The sequence below is a fragment of the Nilaparvata lugens genome, chromosome 7 (genome assembly GCF_014356525.2).
Source record: "Nilaparvata lugens isolate BPH chromosome 7, ASM1435652v1, whole genome shotgun sequence".
Classification (NCBI taxonomy): Eukaryota; Metazoa; Arthropoda; class Insecta; order Hemiptera; family Delphacidae; genus Nilaparvata; species Nilaparvata lugens.
The window spans coordinates 33451311-33472841 of record NC_052510.1 but is presented as its reverse complement, the minus strand read 5'-3'; the positions used below and the strand labels follow the sequence as shown (position 1 = coordinate 33472841).

The 21531-nt window shown below is 33.9% G+C and overlaps 1 protein-coding gene across 1 annotated transcript in view; it reads right to left on the bottom strand.

Annotated features, from left to right (window-relative positions):
- LOC111051514 overlaps positions 1-21531 on the bottom strand; it is a 319540-nt gene that overhangs the window by 44173 nt on the left and 253836 nt on the right. Inside the window, exon 10 of the mRNA XM_039432582.1 lies at positions 6602-6723. Within this exon, the coding sequence (XP_039288516.1) occupies positions 6602-6723 (122 nt within the window). The remainder of the gene's footprint in view (positions 1-6601; positions 6724-21531) is intronic.

The window sequence follows — 21531 nt, the reverse complement described above, 5'->3', positions numbered from 1 at the left end:
AAATAAATGAGGGGTTATAACTCAAACATTTTTAATGTAAACACCCATTGTGTGATACATCATTATAAAGGCCTTTTTAAAACTAGAAAGATGACATCAATAAAAATCTATGATACTTTTTCCAAAATGGCGGCTAATTGAATTTTATCAATATTATTTCTTTAAAAACCAAAACTTCAATCAGCCGCCATTTTGGATAAAAGTATCATAGAAGATATTTATTGATTTCATCTTTCTCGTTTTGAGAAGGCTTTTAAGATAATACACAATGGGTATTTACATTCAAAATCTTTGATTTACAACACCCAAGTCACCCCCTTATGAGGAGTTGAAATTCAGTTGTATGTCAAAAGGTGGAGTATTCGACCAATAACTTATCCTGAAAGTTACTGTATTATATCTACAACAGTCTCCAACTTATTGGAGGGTCGAAGACTGTGATGTTTTGAAAATAAATTCAATTTTAATATAAATTATTGTTGTTTCACCATTCTATTAAAGCAAAAATCTCCCTATTGGCCATCCAGACATTTATGGTTTTTCCCATTGGTGATGCAAAGCTAATACAAGCAAATGGCTGATACAAAATCCAACAGCTGAAAAAAGAAGCTTACATGAAACATTTTTGAAATTTGTCAGCTGTTGAATGATTACAAATGAAAATGAGCTTTCTTTTTGTAATTATAGTGTCCAGCTGTTAGATTGCATATATCACTACTTACTAGGAAAAATCCATTTGTCTGAATAGGACTTTATAGTTGAATTTAATTTTTATTCAGTTTTGTGTAAAATTATTGTAAAGTTAGGGTAGAGAATTTACTTCACATTATATTGTGGTTGTTCAAAAGTTTTATAAGATTTATAGTTTTTTAATGTAAAAATAAAGAATAATTCTTTTCAATAATTGAAAAGGTTATTTATTCAGAATAATTAAGGTAATCCTTCTCCATCTTTTCACGATAAAATATTGTAAAAATGTATTTTAAAAACGTTATTTTCATGTGAATTTTTGGAAATTTTCATGTGAAAGAAATTACCAAATGTGGGACAAGAAATGTAGAAAAAAACGTTTTATTCATGTTCTTTTCTGAGAGTTCAGTATAACGTGAAAATGTAGAAACAAAAAAAAATGTTATTTTCAAGTTTCAGTTTCACGTACTTTTCACGTGAAAAGTTGGAACATTTACACTTTTTTTCATGTGAAAAAATGTGATTTTCTCGACTTTTCCACCAGAATAGACGTTATAATGTAAAACTGTGAGGACATAATTTTCAAGTGAAAAAAAACGCTCTTGTGTTATCTTGGACTTTCCTTTCAGGAGAGGGAGATTCATGCATATTTAAATACATTTTTAGGTTATTAAATAAATTTGCTAGCAGATTAATTCAGGAAATAAAATCCTTATTTTCTAATTTGTCAAGATTGTATACTTTGAACTGCTATTTGTTCTAGAAATGTTCAAACACCGGATCCTGGAGGAAAATCTGAATGCTACAAAAATTGAGATTGAATTGAGGTGCAGTAACATAAACCAGTATGTAGCTCAAAAAATTGCTACTTTAAACAGGAAGAGATTGAAGTATTCTGGAGCACCACAATAAGGACCTTTCTTAATAGATAAATGACATGCATATGAGTTATTTTAATAAACAAACTTCTCACATTATTTATGTCTTAACTATTTACATCCCTTAATTTTTCATCAATATATCAATAGACATCTATTCACTGAATCCAATTTACTTATATTAATTATAGATAATTAAACAGGTATACTCTCTTGTCTTATGCCAGTTGCAGCTGGGTTCAAATATTAAAATCCTTGCAAATGTTATCTTCATCCTAAGCTGCTCTCCTAGATTTAAAAGAGGATTTTTTCTATAGAGGAGACAGGCTGCTTATAGATGGCTATTGATCTGTATTGATATCATTACAGCTGGTTATGTATTGATATCCATGGCTACCTATTGATGTGTATTGATATCATTAGGTATTTGGGCCAATACATATCCATGGAAATGTATTGATGTGTATTGATATCAATACAGCTGGTTATGTATTGATATCCATGGATATGTATTGATGTGTATTGATATCAATAGGTATTTGGGCCAATCCAATACACATCAATACATATCCATGGAAATGTATTGATGTGTATGATATCAATACAGCTGGTTATGTATTGATATCCATGGATATGTATTGATATCAATAGGTATTTGGGCCAATACACATCAATACATATCCATGGATACCTATTGATGTGTATTGGCCCAAATACCTATTGATATCAATACATTTTTTTTATTGATCTCTATTGATCACTTCCACTAGGGAAGGTCCTTACACTATAAGGATCCGACACGAACAATTTCGACCAAATGCAATTCAAGATGGCGGCTAAAATGGCGAAAATGTTGTCAAAAAGAGGGTTTTTCGCGATTTTCTCAAAAACGGCTTCAACGATTTTGATCAAATCCATATCTAAAATAGTAATTGATAAGCTCTATAAACTGCCACAAGTCCCATATCTGTAAAAAATTCAGGAGCTGCGCCTCATCTATGCAAAGTTTGATTTTAGATTCATAATTATCAGGTCTCATATATAATTTGAACGAAAAAATTTAAGTGAAAAAGATTCAGCATGAAAATCTCTACAATTTATGTTCAGTAACATTTTCACCTACAATTGAAAATAAGCTCGAAATGCGAGTAAATAAGATTATTCAATTGCAAACTGTTGGCAACTAACACTGTTGATTCTATTAAATCATTCACTGTGAAGAGATAGTCAGACTTCGTGTGTCTGCAGCGCTATTGTCCTGTCACCCGCTGTCTCAGATCTTAGAATAGCAGATTTGATATGCGCGGGAACATTAGCGTCTGTTGATGAATTTTCATAACGGCAAGGAGAGTTGTGTGAGTGCGCCACACCAAATTTTTTTACTGTGCAAACGGCCCTAAAAGTGATAGCTCGCAGTACCAACTAATTTCTGGATTTGTAAATAGACTAATAAGCTTAGTAGCTACTAATAAGCTTAGTTCACAATATTGTTTTTATTCACACTGATTAAGCTTAGTAATATCCAACATAGAGAAAAGATAGCATAAGATAGCTTTATGTATCTATCTTCATTGTATGTATTCAGGTTTCACGTTTTAATGAGATTCAAATTCAGCATCTGATTAACATTGGTTTGCTATCCTTGTCTATGATGAGGGAAAAGTTTGGAACACAACTTTTTAGTCCAGTCAATATAGACATAAAAAAGGGGGTGTGCTTACAATTTATATTGTAGTTCTGATTTCTCAATATATTATTTGGGTACATAAGAGAAGTCCAGAACCAATCTCTTCATGCAAAATTTCCTTGTGCTAGATACAGGGTGGCCCAAAAACCTCGTATTTTCGGCTCATTTTCCAGTTTTCAGCTATTTCTGTCAAATATCGTAATCGGACAGAAAAATTTGCTCTCGCCTTTTTTCTAGAAAATGAAATTCTGAATAAAATGAGATCATTCGGAACTCTCTATCTCCAATGCGTACTGAGTTATGTTATGATTTTTCAAAAATGAGTGAAATTTGAAGAGAAAATCAATTTTTGATGAATTTTAGATTTTAGCCATATTTTGTGTATTTGAATATGGGCTTTACTACACTCAACAATAAATTTTTCACTTTTTGGCCGAATTTGACTTATGATGCATGATTTTGGACCGCCTTGGCGAGCCGAGAAGAATGAAATGTAGTACGATGAAATACGATTGTGTCAGAAGTTATAAGTGTTTGAAATGTTGATCCTTGAGTTGTCCTTAAGTGCGCCTCTCCACTAAGAAATACTGAAATGAAGTGCATCTAACGGGTGATTCTCATAGAACAACCTAATCTTATGAACTTATGTCATTGTGCGAAATATCAATGTGAAGGCTATGTAGTTGGTGATGATGGTTGATCTTCATTGTATGTATTCAGGTTTCACGTTTTAATGAGATTCAAATTCAGCATCTGATTAACATTGGTTTGCTATCCTTGTCTATGATGAGGGAAAAGTTAGGAACACAACTTTTTAGTCCAGTCAATATAGACATAAAAAAGGGGGTGTGCTTACAATTTATATTGTAGTTCTGATTTCTCAATATATTATTTGGGTACATAAGAGAAGTCCAGAACCAATCTCTTCATGCAAAATTTCCTTGTGCTAGATACAGAGTGGCCCAAAAACCTCGTATTTTCGGCTCATTTTCCAGTTTTCAGCTATTTCTGTCAAATATCGTAATCGGACAGAAAAATTTGCTCTCGCCTTTTTTCTAGAAAATGAAATTCTGAATAAAATGAGATCATTCGGAACTCTCTATCTCCAATGCGTACTGAGTTATGTTATGATTTTTCAAAAATGAGTGAAATTTGAAGAGAAAATCAATTTTTGATGAATTTTAGATTTTAGCCATATTTTGTGTATTTGAATATGGGCTTTACTACACTCAACAATAAATTTTTCACTTTTTGACCGAATTTGACTTATGATGCATGATTTTGGACCGCCTTGACGAGCCGAGAAGAAAGAAATGTAGTACGATGAAAATATGAGCATTGTGTCAGAAGTTATAAGTGTTTGAAATGTTGATCCTTGAGTTGTCCTTAAGTGCGCCTCTCCACTAGGAAATACTGAAATGAAGTGCATCTAACGGGTGATTCTCATAGAACAACCTAATCTTATGAACTTATGTCATTGTGCGAAATATCAATGTGGAGGCTATGTAGTTGGTGATGATGGTTGAAGCTGGAAATTAGGTGTTTTTCACAATACAAGGAGAATTATTGTTGTCAGGTGTACCTGGAAATCTATATGAGATAGAGCGCTCTACCTGATCTCAGACTGTAGAGCACAAAAATAATCTCAGAGGGATTTTGAATTATACATCTAAATGGTAACAATCGGAAGATATTGTTGATCAAAATCTAAAATTCATCAAAGATTGATTTTCTCTTCATATTTCACTCATTTTTGAAAAATCATAACTCAGTACTCATTGAAGATAGAGAGTTCCGAATGATCTCATTTTATTCAGAATTTTATATTCTAGAAAAAAGGCGGGAGAAAATTTTTCTGTCCGATTACGAGATTTGGCAGAAATAGCTGAAAACTGGAAAATGAGCCGAAAATACGAGGTTTTTGGGCCACTCTGTATTTAGCACAAGGAAATTTTGCATGAAGAAATTGGTTCTGGATTTCTCTTATGTACCAAAATAATATATAAAAAAATCAGAACTACAATATAAATTGCGTGCACCAATGTATATAGTGACTGGACTATTTGACCCCGCAGCTCTTTTAAGGATAGTAAGGGCGCAGTATACATACAGTATGGAAACTTCGCTAGTACCCTGGCGCAAAAATCTGCCATCTTGTTAGGAAGCGCCACATTGTAATAGTATTGATGGTATGTTCGGATCACTTTAATGATCCAGATCAATTGATTCCATTCACTGCCGCCAGCCAATCAGAAGACCAGGATTGGAACTTCCTAAGGTCACGTGACGTGTCTAGTATTTGCGCCATGTAAAAAGCATTGGTTAGATAGGCGTTTTATTGACAGTTTCCATTCTGTACCTATCCTGTGGTAAGGGGGTAAACATATCAAAAGTCCTTACTCCTATCCCTGTGCTAATAATAAGGGGGTGGGGGTGGTTTGAAACTACCAAATTTTGATTTTTTCACATATCTCGAACAATATGCATCTTTCGGAAATTTTTGTGGAATACAAAATTTATTAAAGTTTACAAATAAGCCTAAAAGTTTCATTCGTAACATTTTTTTATATCTCCAATAATTTTCTAGGTATGAGCTTTCGAAGGTGTCACATCTTGAAGAAAAAACCTTCCGGTTCCGATTTTTTCATATTTTTTACCTTATAACTTGTTAACCATTGATTGAAAAATCCCCGCTCATCATGAGCTCATATTCTCTTCAATTTCATGTATAATTTAATTATTTTACGCATCTCCCTACGATTGTTGCAACTGTTAGTGTTGAGTGTTAAATATGCAGTTTAACAACAATAGATCAATTGACAAGGAAATTTTTAGGGAATTCTTGGAACACAATATTTGACTTGGAATCTTTGTTTGGACTTGTTAGGAAATTATCAAATCAAAATTCCTCACCGCTACCCCTTATTTGCTTAAGGGATCAGGGTGGTTTGAATGTTTCGTTTATCCATTTCTGGTTTACACGCATGTATCTTGAAAACATTGCATTTCAGCGACATGACTTACTTGATAGAAAATGAAGCTAGATAAATTTCCTACAAGTTTTGTTCAGTAGTGTTTTGTCATATCCCCTTTAGTTTTTGAGATACCGTATTCACTTTTAAAAATGTAAAATCTTTGAAAATAGGCTACAGTTTATTTTCCAATTTTTAAACTTTCAGGACTTATTACTCAACAACAATGCATCGAAAAAATTAGTATGAACATTGGGTTGTAGAGCATTCAATTCTTTTCAATTTGATGTATTATTTCACCATTTCATGTTTTCCATAAATTGTTTTTATAGCAGCTTTAGTGTTTAGTGAATTATTATGAATTATTCATTTACCTTGACTCTCAATTCCTTCTTCTCACAGTTTCGAAATGTGTCACACACCAAGACAAAAACATTATCACTTATGAGAAGAACGTCCGAGATAGAACCTACTAAATATGTGCCCATACTCAGGTCTGGAACGAAAAGGGAATGAATAAATTGGTATGCAACTACAATGACAGAATAGGAATCTTAAAATACCTATATCTATATTTGTTATACTTTTGATGAAATTTCAACCTCCTAAACACAAACATTCAATTTTATCTCATTGTTACTAGTGACCCTCTGGGTTGAAGAACTCGCTCATGAACTGTTGTATATTGATTTCAAAAATCCGCAATTTGTAATTATATAGAGTTGGTGGGAATTATTATGGAAACATATAAATATTTATTTTATGAAATGACAGAAGGATCATATTCTGTTTTAATGGTTTTCTAAGGCTCGATGCACATTTGCAACGCTAGCCAGTCGTGTTTTTACGAGTGGAGCAACTCTCTGCCAGCAGCCAATTTCTGTTCAGTGCACACTTGTGCTTATCGACACACAAGCGACAGCGTCTCACAGTCGAGTGATGTCATTTTGTACTTGGCCATTTTCGCGGCTTGGGCATCTTGGTCATCATTAATCATTATCATTAATCGTGATAGGAAAGTTCTGATTTATAATTTTCAAAGTTTTTTGTAATACTGGATGTCAGAAATTATTAAAAAAATCACAATTATTGAAGGGATCAATTATTCATCAGCAGTAATAAATAAATTAATCGTTTAATAATTAATATAGAGATAATACAAATGAAGAGGAAATAGTACAGCTTTTTGAAGAAGACCTTTCACTTCTTTTTAAAATGCAATAAACCTCTAAATTATGAAACCATTAAAATCAATTTATTGAAAGCATCATCAATTTCAGGACTTACTCCCATCTCCAGGTGAAAATTCAAAATAAATAAACATTAGTGTTGACATATTAAACATATTATAATATAAACATTAGGTATAACATTAAAAACCTTACGGTATATTATTTTTTTATAATCAACAAATTGATGATGAACATTATTTCAATAATCTTGAATTAGTAGATACTGTTGTTTATCTATTTCGAATTTGTACCTGGAGACGGGATATAAAAAAGTCCCGCAATGTATAGTGCTTTAAATCAATTTTTAATTGTTCTATAATCATTCAAAGAGCATTTTGTTGTTTGAAAAATGCTACTATTTCAATTCTATATTTATTGATTAGCAGTATATATATATAATATATGAACATTATATACACAGCATATACAGTGTGTAGAATGAGAATAGTATTTGCCTCCAGAATATAACATGAGATGAAAGAACACTAATAATTCTAAGAACCGGCTGAACAATCATAAAAATTACTTTGAATACTGTGTTGCATATCCATTCATTTGAATATCCCTACTTCAAAGAGCTAGACTATTGTGTTGTTAATAAATTTCTCTACAATAGTGCTGACTGCTGACAACAAAAATCTAAAAACTGAAAAAATTGAACTGACAACATAGCAAATTAGCAATCCACACCTATTGAATATATGTGTGGGCTATTTGTCTTATTATATATTATACTCACTGTCCTGATACATATCTGTCAACTTTTGGCGTAATTGTTGGATCTGTTGGCTTATTCTTAAGATCCCCATGTGAAAGCAAAGGAGAGCTGCAAACTATGAAATATGATCTTCAGGAGCCAGGATTCTGCCGTATGAAAGAGGCCTAAAGATCATATTACAGAAGATAATATTTCATATTTTGCAGCTCTCCTGTGCTTTCACATGGGGATCTTACAAATAAGCCGACGGATCTAACAATTACGCCGACGTTTGCTCAAAGTATGACTTATCATTTTTTTCAAAGTCTAACTTCCTTAAAAATTTAGATAGAAGATTTCTGATTTCGGATTTGGATTCAGCGACACCAAATGCTATAAACGTAATTCTCATTTTCAAAAATACCCGAAAACAAGGGAGTTATAGCTGTTTTTAATATAGCTTTCCATTATCATATGATTATATAGTAAACATACAAAGATAAGAATACTCCTGACTCACGAAGAGACAGGCAGAGGTTTTAAGAAGTTTTCAAACACCTTAAAAGTTTAAACATAAACATTTCTAATTTTTAAAAGTTAAAAAATAAATTAAACTTTGAAAAGATGAATCCAAATATGAACTCATGAATCATCTCCACTCAACACCCAATAAAATACGAGGAAAAGGACAAGTGAACTTCACTGAATTTCAATTGTCATTCAACAATCTAATTTATAAGGTTCAAATAGTTGACTATAACTCCAAAATACCAGTAAATATTTCTTTGCAACAATCGGAAAAATCTATTATGAACATATAGTATAAACATTGTGGTGATCTGAATCGATCTATGGTAATAATGGGAACTGAAAGAATAGAAAATGTCATTCCATTCCAACAAAAATGAAACTGATGTTGTGTTAGTATTAGAACTGCTGAGTGGATAATGCATAGTGAGAAAGTCATGAATAGTCCAGACCAGCCTGGCGACTTTGATGTTTTTGACACCGGAATCTCCTTTCATTTTTATCAAAGAATGAAAACCATGTATCATAGTAAAAAGCAGTTCTATACTTTGTATTATTATATGAGTAGTGATTAACATAATCATGGCTTGTCGATTTTAGTCGCTGAGCTGAATCCTCAGTCGTAGAACTATGGACCAAGCGGGAGCTTTTGCTTTCTATGTCGTATACCGTCGACACAAACTTCAGCTTTTTTGTTGTTGGATTTTTTGCCGTTCTTATAAATTCTGTTGAATCAAACATAATGATATTTAACAAGTTGCGCTGAACCTGGTAGAATTCATAGGAACGGTAAAAATCAATTTTACGGAAATCGATTTGCATGTAACTGGATTTAGAAGATCAATACTATAATGTGTTCTATCATAATTTAATAATTATCACAGAAATGTTCAAGTGAAAACGTTGGGCACAAACCTACTGCCATAGGGAGACAAATGAATTTATGAGAAGCTTGATAGCTTGAATAGTGATCTGGATATCTGTTACACGTTTTTAGTTCAAGACATAATATGTCTTAGAATTATTTTTAATTTGTTTTGTCAATCGGCAGGAAAATGTTGGTTTTTCAAAGTTATCTTCCTCCCTTATTTCTTAGTATTTTCAGAAATCAAGATAAATATCCTACCAAATTTCCTACACAAATACAGTGTAAGTTGCATTACAATAGCTACAGTACATATGTACTGTATAGTATAGTACCGTTTCGTTTTCACCATAAATAATTATATGATAATAGAAAGCTTTATCAAAAACAGCCATAACTTCCTTGTTTTTGGATATTTTTGAAAACGAGACTTACGTCTTATAGAGTTTGTGGTCGCTGAATCCAGATCCGAAATCAGAATCTTTCTATCTTCATTTTCAAGAAAGATAGATTTTGAGAAAAAGTGATGGCCGGAGAGACTTAGAATCACCATGTGAAAGTGGCGATTTGTCCGCTAGTATCTCGATCCAAACGGGTTTCTACTTGCCTCGAGGGGAAAAGACATGCCAAAAGGAGGTTTCTGGCTCGGGATCACCATGTGAAAGACATGATCAATGGACTCAATGTACTTAGACAAAAAAACGTAAGGCCTAAGTAAGGCTTCTTTCACACAATAGGAGACGTGCAACTTGAACACTGAACAGTACATTGAGTCCATTGATCGTGTCTTTCACATGGTGATCCCGAGCCACGAACCTCCTTTTGTCACGTCTTTTCCCCTCGAGGCAAGCAGAAACCCGTTTGGATCGAGATACTAGTGGACAAATCGCCGCTTTCACATGGTGATTCTACGTCTCTCCGGTCATCACTTTTTCTCAGAATCTATCTTTCTAGAAAATGAAGATAGAAATATTCTGATTTCGGATTTAGATTCAGCCACCCCAAATTCTTTAAAGTGTAAGTTCTGTTTTCGAAAATATCTGAAAACAAGGAAGTTATGGCTGTTTTTAATAAAGCTTTATATTATCATATAATTATACAGTAAAAACCTACGGTTCCTCAGTAGTCTCTTGAATGTTCTTCTATTTGAAGTATCGAGAATTTCCACTGGTAGTGCATTTAAGATCCTTTGACTGACATGCTATGGCTTAGCTTCAAAAATTATGATAGAACACATCGATACAACACATATACTGTTGTATCGATATTGTGTATACATATACTGTTGTATACGATAACACATATTGATCTTCTAAATCCAGTTACATCCACATCGATTCCCGTAAAATTGATTTTTACCGTTCCTATGAATTCTACTAGGTTCAGCCGAACTTGTTAATTATCATTATGTTCGATCCAACAGAATTCATAAGAACGGCGAAAAATCGAACAACAATGAAGTCGAAGTTTGTGTCGACGGCATATGACATAGAAAGCAAAAGCTCATGCTTGGTCCATAGTTCTACGACTGAGGATTCAGCTCAGCGACTAAAATTGACAAGCCATGATTATGTTAATCACTACCAGGGGTGCCCACAAGGGGGGGCGGCATGGCGCAATTTGCGCCATCAACATTTTTGGGGGGGCAAGATTTTTTTTATATTTTATGTCAACATTTTGAATCATGACTACAAAATCAAGGTATTAAATAGAGATATCCTAATGTAGTTAATTTTAATACTTTTTCCCACCTTTACAATGTTTTATTTTCCTAAGGAATATAAAGCATAAAAAATACAATTGATAATATTTTGTATGCAGGAATTTTAGTAATTTTAAGCCTATGAGTTTAAAGGTAAATCTTTCACAAGAATAAATTATAACTTCATCATTCACTATTATTATTCTGATTTCCTTTGCTTAATTTCAATTTTCAATGGTCCTGTGTTTGAGTTTCCTTGCTGTTGCAATCTAATTTTCTTAAAAGCAAAATGACAAGTTAAATTGTAAAGACATTTTAATCTAATAATTATTTTAATTTCGAATGGGTTTCATGATGATATTAATGTCTCTGGAATGGGAATGCAATTATAAACAACATCGCAAACTCTAGTGAATTTGACAGAAGAAAAACCTTATCTTGTCAAAAATTTGTGAAAAATATCAAATGAAGCCAATTTCAATCTTTCAAATTTACCACACAGTAATCAAGTAATTATTGTAATGCTTCATTACTTTTGCCTGTTTTGTATAATAGTACAGTTAAATTGTCGTTTTTCAGGAAACAGCCCAAAAGAATTTTTCACGTCGGTTCTATATGTATTTTGGTGCACTGAATTCTAATCTGAAATTCGCAGACACGCCAGAAGGCGGCTTCACCACCAAAACTCCCAAAAAACCCTAAAATTTCGGACTTTTTTCAAGTTTCCCATTTAATCTTGAGAACCTTTAACTTTTCGAGAAAAAGCATTCCCTAAAATATTAAAGATAATAAAATTTCCAATAAATTGAGTGGTCGCGCAGTGGAAATTTTATTATCTTTAATATTTTATAGAGAATGCTTTTTCTCGAAAAATTCAAGGTTCTCGAGATTAAATGGAAAACTTAAAAAAAGTCCAAAATTTTGGGGGTGAAGTCGCCCTCTGACGTGTCAGCAGATTTCAGATTAGAATTCAGCGCCCCAAAATACATATAGAACCATCGAAAAAAAATCTTTCGGGGCTGTTTCCTGAAAAACGACTATTGACTGGACTATAAGTTGTTATCCTATTATATTAAGCGAGCAATTTCTGTATATCTGTTTATATTTTTATATCTGGCTATCTGGTTATCTTGTTAAATGGTTATTTATGTTCAACGGGTCTCGGAAACAGCTCTTACGATTTTCAAGAAATTCGGAATATAGTAGGTTTATGATATCAAAATTCGATTGCACTAGGTCTCATCCCTGAGAAAACTCCCTGAAGGACATGAAAAGGATGATTAATTCATCCTTGGAAAAACAGATGATGATTTTGTCGTCTGTCGATAACAGAAGATGCGTGTGCCTGTGTGGGAGATCAGCTGTGTAATCAATTAGCTTACCATATCTCGCGAGAAATCTAGAAATTTTAATTGACTCGATCAAAATACAGTAATCTGATTTGTTGACATGTGATGGTATATATCATAATATTCAAAGTTAATCATTATTTTACAGTTCTAAGTGATTAGTGAGTGTTATATTGTCATTCAATTTGGTATGTAAACAATTGTCAGATTTCGCACTATGCATTGTGTTCTTGTCCCAACTTGTCGCGTTAGTGCGCAAGTCACTTTGTCATCGGTCCACTTTCACTGTGTTTTCTGCAGTTCATGGATTACATCAGTTTTTTGTCATGCTACATTTGTACATTAATTTTATTGTACATTTTGGTATTATTTAATATTATTTTGGAGTATTTCCTACCGTGTCTAGACGTTTTTTACGCATATCTTTTTCATCGACGTGGCTATGCGTGGCTTCTTGCAGCGCGGTTCGTGCATGCACTTTCCTTTTTCCTTCTACACACAGCAATGGCGTAACAGTTTGCATCAGCTTTTTTCCGTTCTTCAATTTTCGTCACCTTCAATTCAAAATTTTCAATTCTCAGTTTTAAATTCATGTTTATTCAACGTAGAATGTTTCTTCCAGTGCTTCGATAAAGTTTCAGTATTTTCGGTTCATTAGTTTGTGAAATATCTTCAATCTCAGTATTTGGTATGTCAGAGCACGTTTCATTCATCACGATTATTTCGAATTTTTATCTTCAATCCAAATTTATTCACTTCTCAGTGTGAGAACTCAAATCATTTTCATATTACTGATTATGAAAATCAAGTTTCCAGAACATTCAACATTCAGAAACAAGTTTATGATTGAACTGAACATGCATTTAGCGGTAGGCATTTTTGGTAGGGCTTGAGGCCCATTTTCGCATTCATCGTTTCATTGAAGTAATTCTGGTCTCGCGGGACATTATTACTGGTGTGTTGCTTGCATTCCAAGATCACACTCTCATCATTTCACGGTGCAGTCAGACGTTCTGCTCTGTATCCGTTTTGTTAGGTTAGTCAACTAGCTACCTAATCATTCATTGCTAGATTGCAGTATTAGCAATTTTCATGTCTACCCCCTAGATGGTGTATCAGTTTCAATCAGTTCTTTTAGTGATCTACGAACATTTGTTACATTTCATTCACCATGCCAAGCATTTGGATGGTTGTCTATTCAGACATTCACTATAGCATCAGTGTTGTGATTTTTGGCCGTAGCCAACTCAATTAGCTTTGCATTTCATTCACCGTGCCTAACTTTTGGACGGTTCATTCAATTCAAATTCAGTGAATCTTCAGCTACGTTACTTTCAAGTTTATGTGTTGCATATCTCAACTGTGTCACACCGTCATTGTGTCAGTCTTGCCCGTATTGCACTGACAATAGTTAACCTGACATTACCCACTCATCGCTGTGTCGCCGCCATTCCTGTGTCGTCACCACTGAGCCATCGCTGTTGGCTATCCTGATTCGTCAACATTCCAGTCCGGAGTCTGTCGCTCGGATTGATTCTTGTCCTGCCTGCGGGTCATCCTAGTCGCCGCTCTTCATGGCTCGCCGTCCAGTCCAGCTCCGGTAGCTCGCTCTGGTCCGCTCCATTTCGTGGGTCCATCCAGGTCTCCACCATCGTCCGGTATCATCGAGGGGGTCTCGATGTACTGCCCATCCAATTCAAGATTGGATCTCATGCTCTTCATGCATTTGATAAGTATTCTGTATCAATTTTGAATCATTATCAGCATTTTTCATTATTTGTTCAATTGCCTTGTTTGTTAATTATTATTTGACCTTTTCAGGGTTTACTTGGAATTATTTATTCTAAAGTCGCGATTCCCATTTGTAGACACAACTTTTTACCAATATTTTTGGAAGTATTGCAAGTATTGTACTTTACATTTTTCATATCAGACTTATTGATCTATCATTTAAGTTAGTCTAAGCCATTGTCAATTACGTTCTTGAATACAGTGTCTGTTTCATTTCACTGTACTACCTATTTTATATTGTCTTTAAAATTATAAATTACATTGAATATATGCTTTTCAATTGACGTTCAACTCATGATTATTTAGTGTATCTAATAAAACCTATCCAGAACTACAAAGGTTTTAATATGTCCTGAAAGCGTTTGTTTATTACTCAACATTTAGTATTTATATTTAATTGTTCTTTATTGTCAAACTACATTTACCTTTTGTATTTTTTGCGATTACTCATTGACCTGACTTTTCTCTATTACTTATTGTCATTTGAAGGTTTATTTTCTCTTTGAATTTATGCACTAGCTCATTACGGAGCATTACATTTAGTAGTTTATACTTATTCATTAGTCACAAATTGTTTTTAATTTGAATGACGAACGATCTCAATGCTAAAATTATAACATTCAAGTCCCAGAATTTATTACTGTAGGCACTTTATTCATAAATGTATGTTTGCTATATATAATATATAAGTTTTTCAGTTATACATTTTCAGTATTTCAGTACTTGCATCATGGTTTGTAATGTATCAATCAATTTCACTAGGAATTTGGTCTTGTACCTAAATTAAATTTTCCTGTTATCAAGTCAGCATTTATCAACTGACAATCTCAATTTTTTACTATGTATTTTTTATTGTTTTGTACTCATGATTATTGAGTCAATTTATCATATTTCAACTGATTGTCTCAATTTTTTATTATGTCATTTTTATTGTTTTGTACTCCTGACTATTGAGTCAATTATTCGTATCTCGTCAGTCAACTGCCCTGTGTGGCATTTCCTAAATCTAAGACAATATGTCACGTTTCTCAAAGTATACAATAAATCTATTGAACTGTTTTACTTAAACCTTACTTTTATTTGGCGTCTTTCCCAGCTACCAGTTTTATTATAAATTATCATTCATTTCTTGGCATGTTGGATTTGTGCAGTAGTACAATATACAATTCATACATCTTAAACAATTTTTATTTACAAAAGCATTTCTTACAGTCCACTATTATTTCATTCAGTGGCACAGATCATACAACAATCTAAATTAGAAGTTTCATGTTTTCAAATATTTGGACTGAAAATTTCACTTGAATTCAAGTGTATGAAACATAATCTACTTTTTGGAATATTAAATATTCCAACTATAAATTTTATAGTGCATAAATCAAAATTCGGGGAAGAAACAGTTTTTGGCTGTGCCTGTTAGTCCTTCCCCAATCATTTTAAAGAATTGAGTTCTGTTTATCAATGAATAAATAACGAGCAAAGCTCGGTGCCCCGATATTTGGTAGATAGAATTTACAAAATGTACTTGTTCAGATGATATCTTTATTCCAAAAAACAAACCATTTGAAGATACATTTTGTTCGACTTGTGTTATTTACTCTTGTAATGTTAAAAAGTAAATACTACCAACAACGCAACATCAGTGACAACCTGTTCCAATTTATGATAAATATCGGGGCACGGAGCTCCGCTCTGGAGTACCTACAAAAGCATATAAAATTATTACGGAAGAAGAAATTATAATAAATATTCATAGCTCATACAGAAAGGTTCTATCTAATCACAGTGGATTGAGATTAATTCCTAGAGGAATGCAAAAAATTCTCTCACAAAAGCATGTTAAATTTTAAACCTGATTAATTTCACGTGAACCAAATCACAGAAGACCATCTCAAACAGATAGCTCATCTGATTGGTTCTACTAGAATTAATCAGTATAAAAATTTAACTGGCTTTTGTACAACTGCCACTAAGTACCTGATTGAATTAGGTACAAAAATTCAACAGCTGAGTCATAATTTTGTCTCACACACATGCAATGTCCTTCAGCGAGTTTCCCCAGGGATGAGACCTAGTGCAATCGAATTTTTATATTATAAATCTACTATGTTCTGAATTTCGTGAGAATCGTTAGAGCCGTTTTCGAGATCCGGTGAGAGAGAAACATCTAAACATTTAAACATCTAAACAGAAATTGCTCGTTTAATAGTATAGGATTTAGAATACCTAAACTTGCCGACATGATATATTGTATGAATAAAATCGTTCCAAATTTGTATGAATGTTCAGGTACCAAAATTGCTATGCAATATTCTTTTGCAATAAAGAATTATCAATGATATTATTATTCAACTTTTTATAAGTAACCTTAACATTTAAAAAGCGAAGCCTCCTTACTTATCTTTTAATATCCTATTAAAATATTTGTCATGTAGTTTTTCCTGATGTAATGTAGTACTTTCTAGTCCTCCCGAACAAGAACGGATGCACTGCTAGTCTCAAAAATAATATCAAGAAGATACTTCATTTCTATTTTAAAAGAGATAAGAAACGATGGTATATATTTTTGCAATATTATGAAAACAGAAAGAATTCCTCACAAGACCAAAGGTAAATAATGTCCTTTGGAAGATTAGAATGTAAGATGTGAATTTTATTGTCATACACTGACTAATGTTGAAAATTAAAGGGTTGGAAATTGGGGTAATTGGGGGGGGGGCATTACACTTGGATTGGGGGGGGGGCATGCGCCATTGCCCTTGGGGGGCTGGGCACCCCTGATCACTACTCATATAATAATACAAAGTATAGAACTGCTTTTTACTATGATACATGGTTCTCATTCTCTAATAAAAATAAAAGGAGATTCCGGTGTCAAAAACATCAAAGTCGCCATGCTGGTCTGGACTACTATTCATGACTTTCTCAGTACCGTATGCATTATCTACTCAGCAGTTCCAATACAAACACAGACATCAGGTTCATTTTATTTGGAATGGAATGACATTTTTTATTCTTTCAGCTCCCATTATTACCATAGATCGATTCAGATCACTACAATGTTTATACTGTATGTTCATAATAGATTTTTCCGATTGTTGCAAAGAAATTTGCAACGCTCACGCTTTGCCAACGCTCTGCTGACACATGCCAGTCGCCACTTTCTTTACGGCAGGCAAGCCGCATTTTATTATCCACTACAAAAACATAAAACGCGTAAAAATGGTGATAGAGAATTTTTTGTGATTTCAGTTTCGGTTTCAGCGCCTCCAAATTAGTCAAATGGCCTCGCGGCTATTGAAAATAATTAAAATTGAAGAAGTTTCGGTTGTATTGGATATTTAGCCATTCTATATGTACAGTACCATACTCAACATTTTTCAATTTTTTCTTGAAGTTTCATTTAGGAACTGTCCAAGATTTTTGTACTATAAATATAATATGATTGATGAAAATCCATGAGAACTATATTGTTTTGGTCTTAAAACAATAACATACATTGTTATTGCATGAGGTAAAAGTAATAATTGTACTATTATTACAGTACCTGATCAATAACATCTTGCTCTAATTGAAATTCTAGGAACTATTACCGTATTGGTTTCAAATCACAGCTGAATTCTGAGTAGTTTCCCATGATTTGTTATATTTTCATTGTTTGTTAACTCCATTCATACTTTGTGTTTGTTTCCTCTGATCATTATTTTTATTATGAAATATAGGAGCTTCGAACAAAAGGCTTATTGGAACAATAGATCTTTTGAAATGATGGACTATATTCATACTATATATATATATATATATATATATATAATATATATATATATATATATATATAGACTATAGACTCTATAGACGATATAGACTATATTCATATTAAATATATACTAGAGTATATTTATACTCACTGACCAAACTCAAAAGAGGATGTCAAGAGCTGGTGCCGAAATTGTGCATTATGTGCATCTGCCAATGGCCCTATGCCTAAGAAGAGAGCCCCTATGCAGAAATACAATGTGGGAGCTCCATTTGAGCAGATAGCCATTGACATTGCTGGGCTGTTTCCAATTACCAATGATGGAAACAAATACATCCTGTTGCAATGGATTACTCAAGCAGTTGGGTAGAAGCCTATGCCCAGCCAAATCAGGAGGCGGTTAAATGCAGCTGATATATTGGTGAAAGAGTTCTTTGGTCGTTTCGGTACTCCATTGGAGTTACATTCAGACCAAGGGAGAAACTTCGAATCTGCAGTGTTCTCTCGGATGTGAAAAGTATTGGGCATCAACAAGACCAGGAAATCTGCATCCCCAATCTGATGGAATGGTGGAGAGGATGAACAGAACTATGGAAAAGTACCTGTCAAAGGTTGTATCCAGATATCAACGAGACTGGGATCAACACCTCCAGTTCTTCCTGATGACATACCAAAGTTCAATCAATGAGACTATTAGAATGGCACTAGCAAAGATAGTGTTTGGACGAGATATGCGACTACCCTGTGACCTGGAGTATGGATGCTAGCCAGGAGAGGACCTGGAACGGATAGACTACATCACAAAGCTCCAGAAACAGATGGATGAAATCCACGAGACTGTCTGCACAAACATCTAGGATGCCAGTGACATGATGAAGCAATGCTATAACATCAAAGCAGACAATGGAGGATACAAGGCTGGTGACAAGGTTTGGTTGTACAACCCTCAACAATGTCGTGGGTACTCTCTCAAGTTGCAGACTTCCTGGGATGGACCTTATAAAGTGATCACAAGGATTAATGATGTGGTCTACAGGATCAAGAAGCCACGAGGTTCTCCATGAATTGTCTTCTTCAATCAACTGGCACCCCATCATTGAGACAATACTACAAGGGAAGCTCAAGAAGTGCAGGTTTTTCAACCAGCCAGCCCTGACTTTCAAGAATTCATGGCCAATGGCCTGGAAATGTCACAGGAAGAAGGGAATGTCACCGGCAGTTGCCAGGACCTGTTCACCCTGCGAAAGAAGGCAATGGCCCATTGCATAGCTAGGAATGTGAGAGCATCATGAGGGATTGCTACGGTCTTCAGGAGGAAGTTCAGAAGATTGGATGAGCTGAGCCTCCAGAATCCAACACTAGGAAAAGCACTTCATCTTCAGGATCAGAACCAACATCAGTTCTATTCGGTGACAAAGGACTAACCCAAGGAAGAATCCACATATCAGGCCTTGTGGCAAAGTCTAATGCACCTAAGGACTTATCTCCAGTTCCTGGGAGTGGAGCAGCTTGGGATCCCCAGACTCGGATGTGGCTATGATGGAGTGGAATGGAAGATTGTGAGACCAATGATTGGAAGAATCTTCAAGGACACTGGAATTCGCGTCACCTGTTGTGTTAACAATCCATGGGCAGCCACACCAGTGGATCCATCGAAACCAGCTTGATTGCTTGCCACACTTTCAGGATTGATCTTGACTGTTCTGCAGTTTTAAGGAGGGGGCAGTGTTGCAGTCGGCCAGTTGGTTGACAAACTACAGTGCTATTGCTCCTTTCTTCTCTTATCGTGACAGACTAGTGTGATAAAGTGATAATAGACATCTGTAGTTGTTTTAACAGTTATTATTCTTTGTTAGAGTTATTCTTGAACAATTATTCATATTAGATAACATAAGCTTTTGATAACTCTGTGTGATTTATTGGGTAGTTATCAGTTTCTAGTTGTTTCTAGTTTACCTCCGTGTGTTATAGTGTTGTGAGTAATAAATCTAATCAGTATGAATCGCCTCAAGTGTTTTATTAGTGTAGAAACCCGTAACAATACTTTATTGATCAGATGTAAGAAATACATTGGAAGAGTGTCAATAAATTACAATATGAATAAATAGGCTAGCCTAGTATATATAGACATAAATGTTTCGTCAATGATCAATGTTGAACTCTTGAAAATAATATAGGGGCAATTTGACCAGGTATTCTTTTGAATTATTTGTAAACATTCTTGGATCTTCTAATGTTTTGGGAGACTGCTTGGTAACTTTACAAAACACTTGTTACCTCTGTAGGTATCAGGTAGGCTTATGGTTTATTTGTAAAAAGATCTAATCTGTGCCTTTCTATCATATGACCGAACCTTGTATTATAACCGTAAGTGTTATTTCTCTAGTTTATGTGTCACCAAATTTTTTGAAAAAGACTATAACATCAATACGTATTGTCCATATATTGTGAAAATTCCTAGGTCTGAGAAGGCTGATTTTACAGAATCAGTTCTATTGAGGTTAGCATAATTATTATTGCTCGTTTTTGCTGTTTTAGAATTTTATCAAAGTTACTTTCACTTGTACTGCCATATATGCAGAGACCGTATGATAGATGTGCATGTACTAGGTACTGAGTGGTATATTGATTTTAATATTTGAATACTACATAAACTTGACATTCGACGCAATGCATATAGACCTGGGGATATTTTTTCACAACATTAGCAACATGTTTATCCCACGAAAGGTTGCTATCTATTAACAGACAAAGAAATTGAGTTTGATCGTCACAAAACTGAAAATCTCTCGCACTTTTTGATACATGGGGGAGCCATGTATCACTCTCATTTGATCGCTGGGAACAATCGGTGTATGTCCGACGCTCCGCGCAGCCGTTGATTATGAGTGCGAAGTGAAATATTGTCCCCGAAAAATGTATGGTTCAAGCTTTCAAAGTTTAATCATAAAAAAAGTACTCTAAATTAGACGATTCTCTCGTATATTAAGTTATAATTTGGTTAATTGAATGAGCTTAGCGAGTTCTCACTTTTGACTTACTAGAGCCTAAAATCGTTTTCTGTTTGTTTGTATGTTCTAAAATTACTTTAGAAAGAATTGATCAATCAGCTCCAAATTATGAACACGTATTCTTCGAACCTTTTTATAGGCCAAGTTCGTTGGAGAACAAAATTGACTCACTCCTTCATCCTTTAGATATAAAAATAACATTGAAAGTGCACAAGAAAAAAATTGTATTCATTAGTCAGATGGAATTATTTGCATGTTATTCCTATGATTTTTTCATCCAAAAAGCTTTTGCTATTTAGACTCAATGCTAAAGTCGTTGTCCATCTGTGGTTCTGCTTGTTTGTGAGAATTATCATGGAAAATGTTCAATAT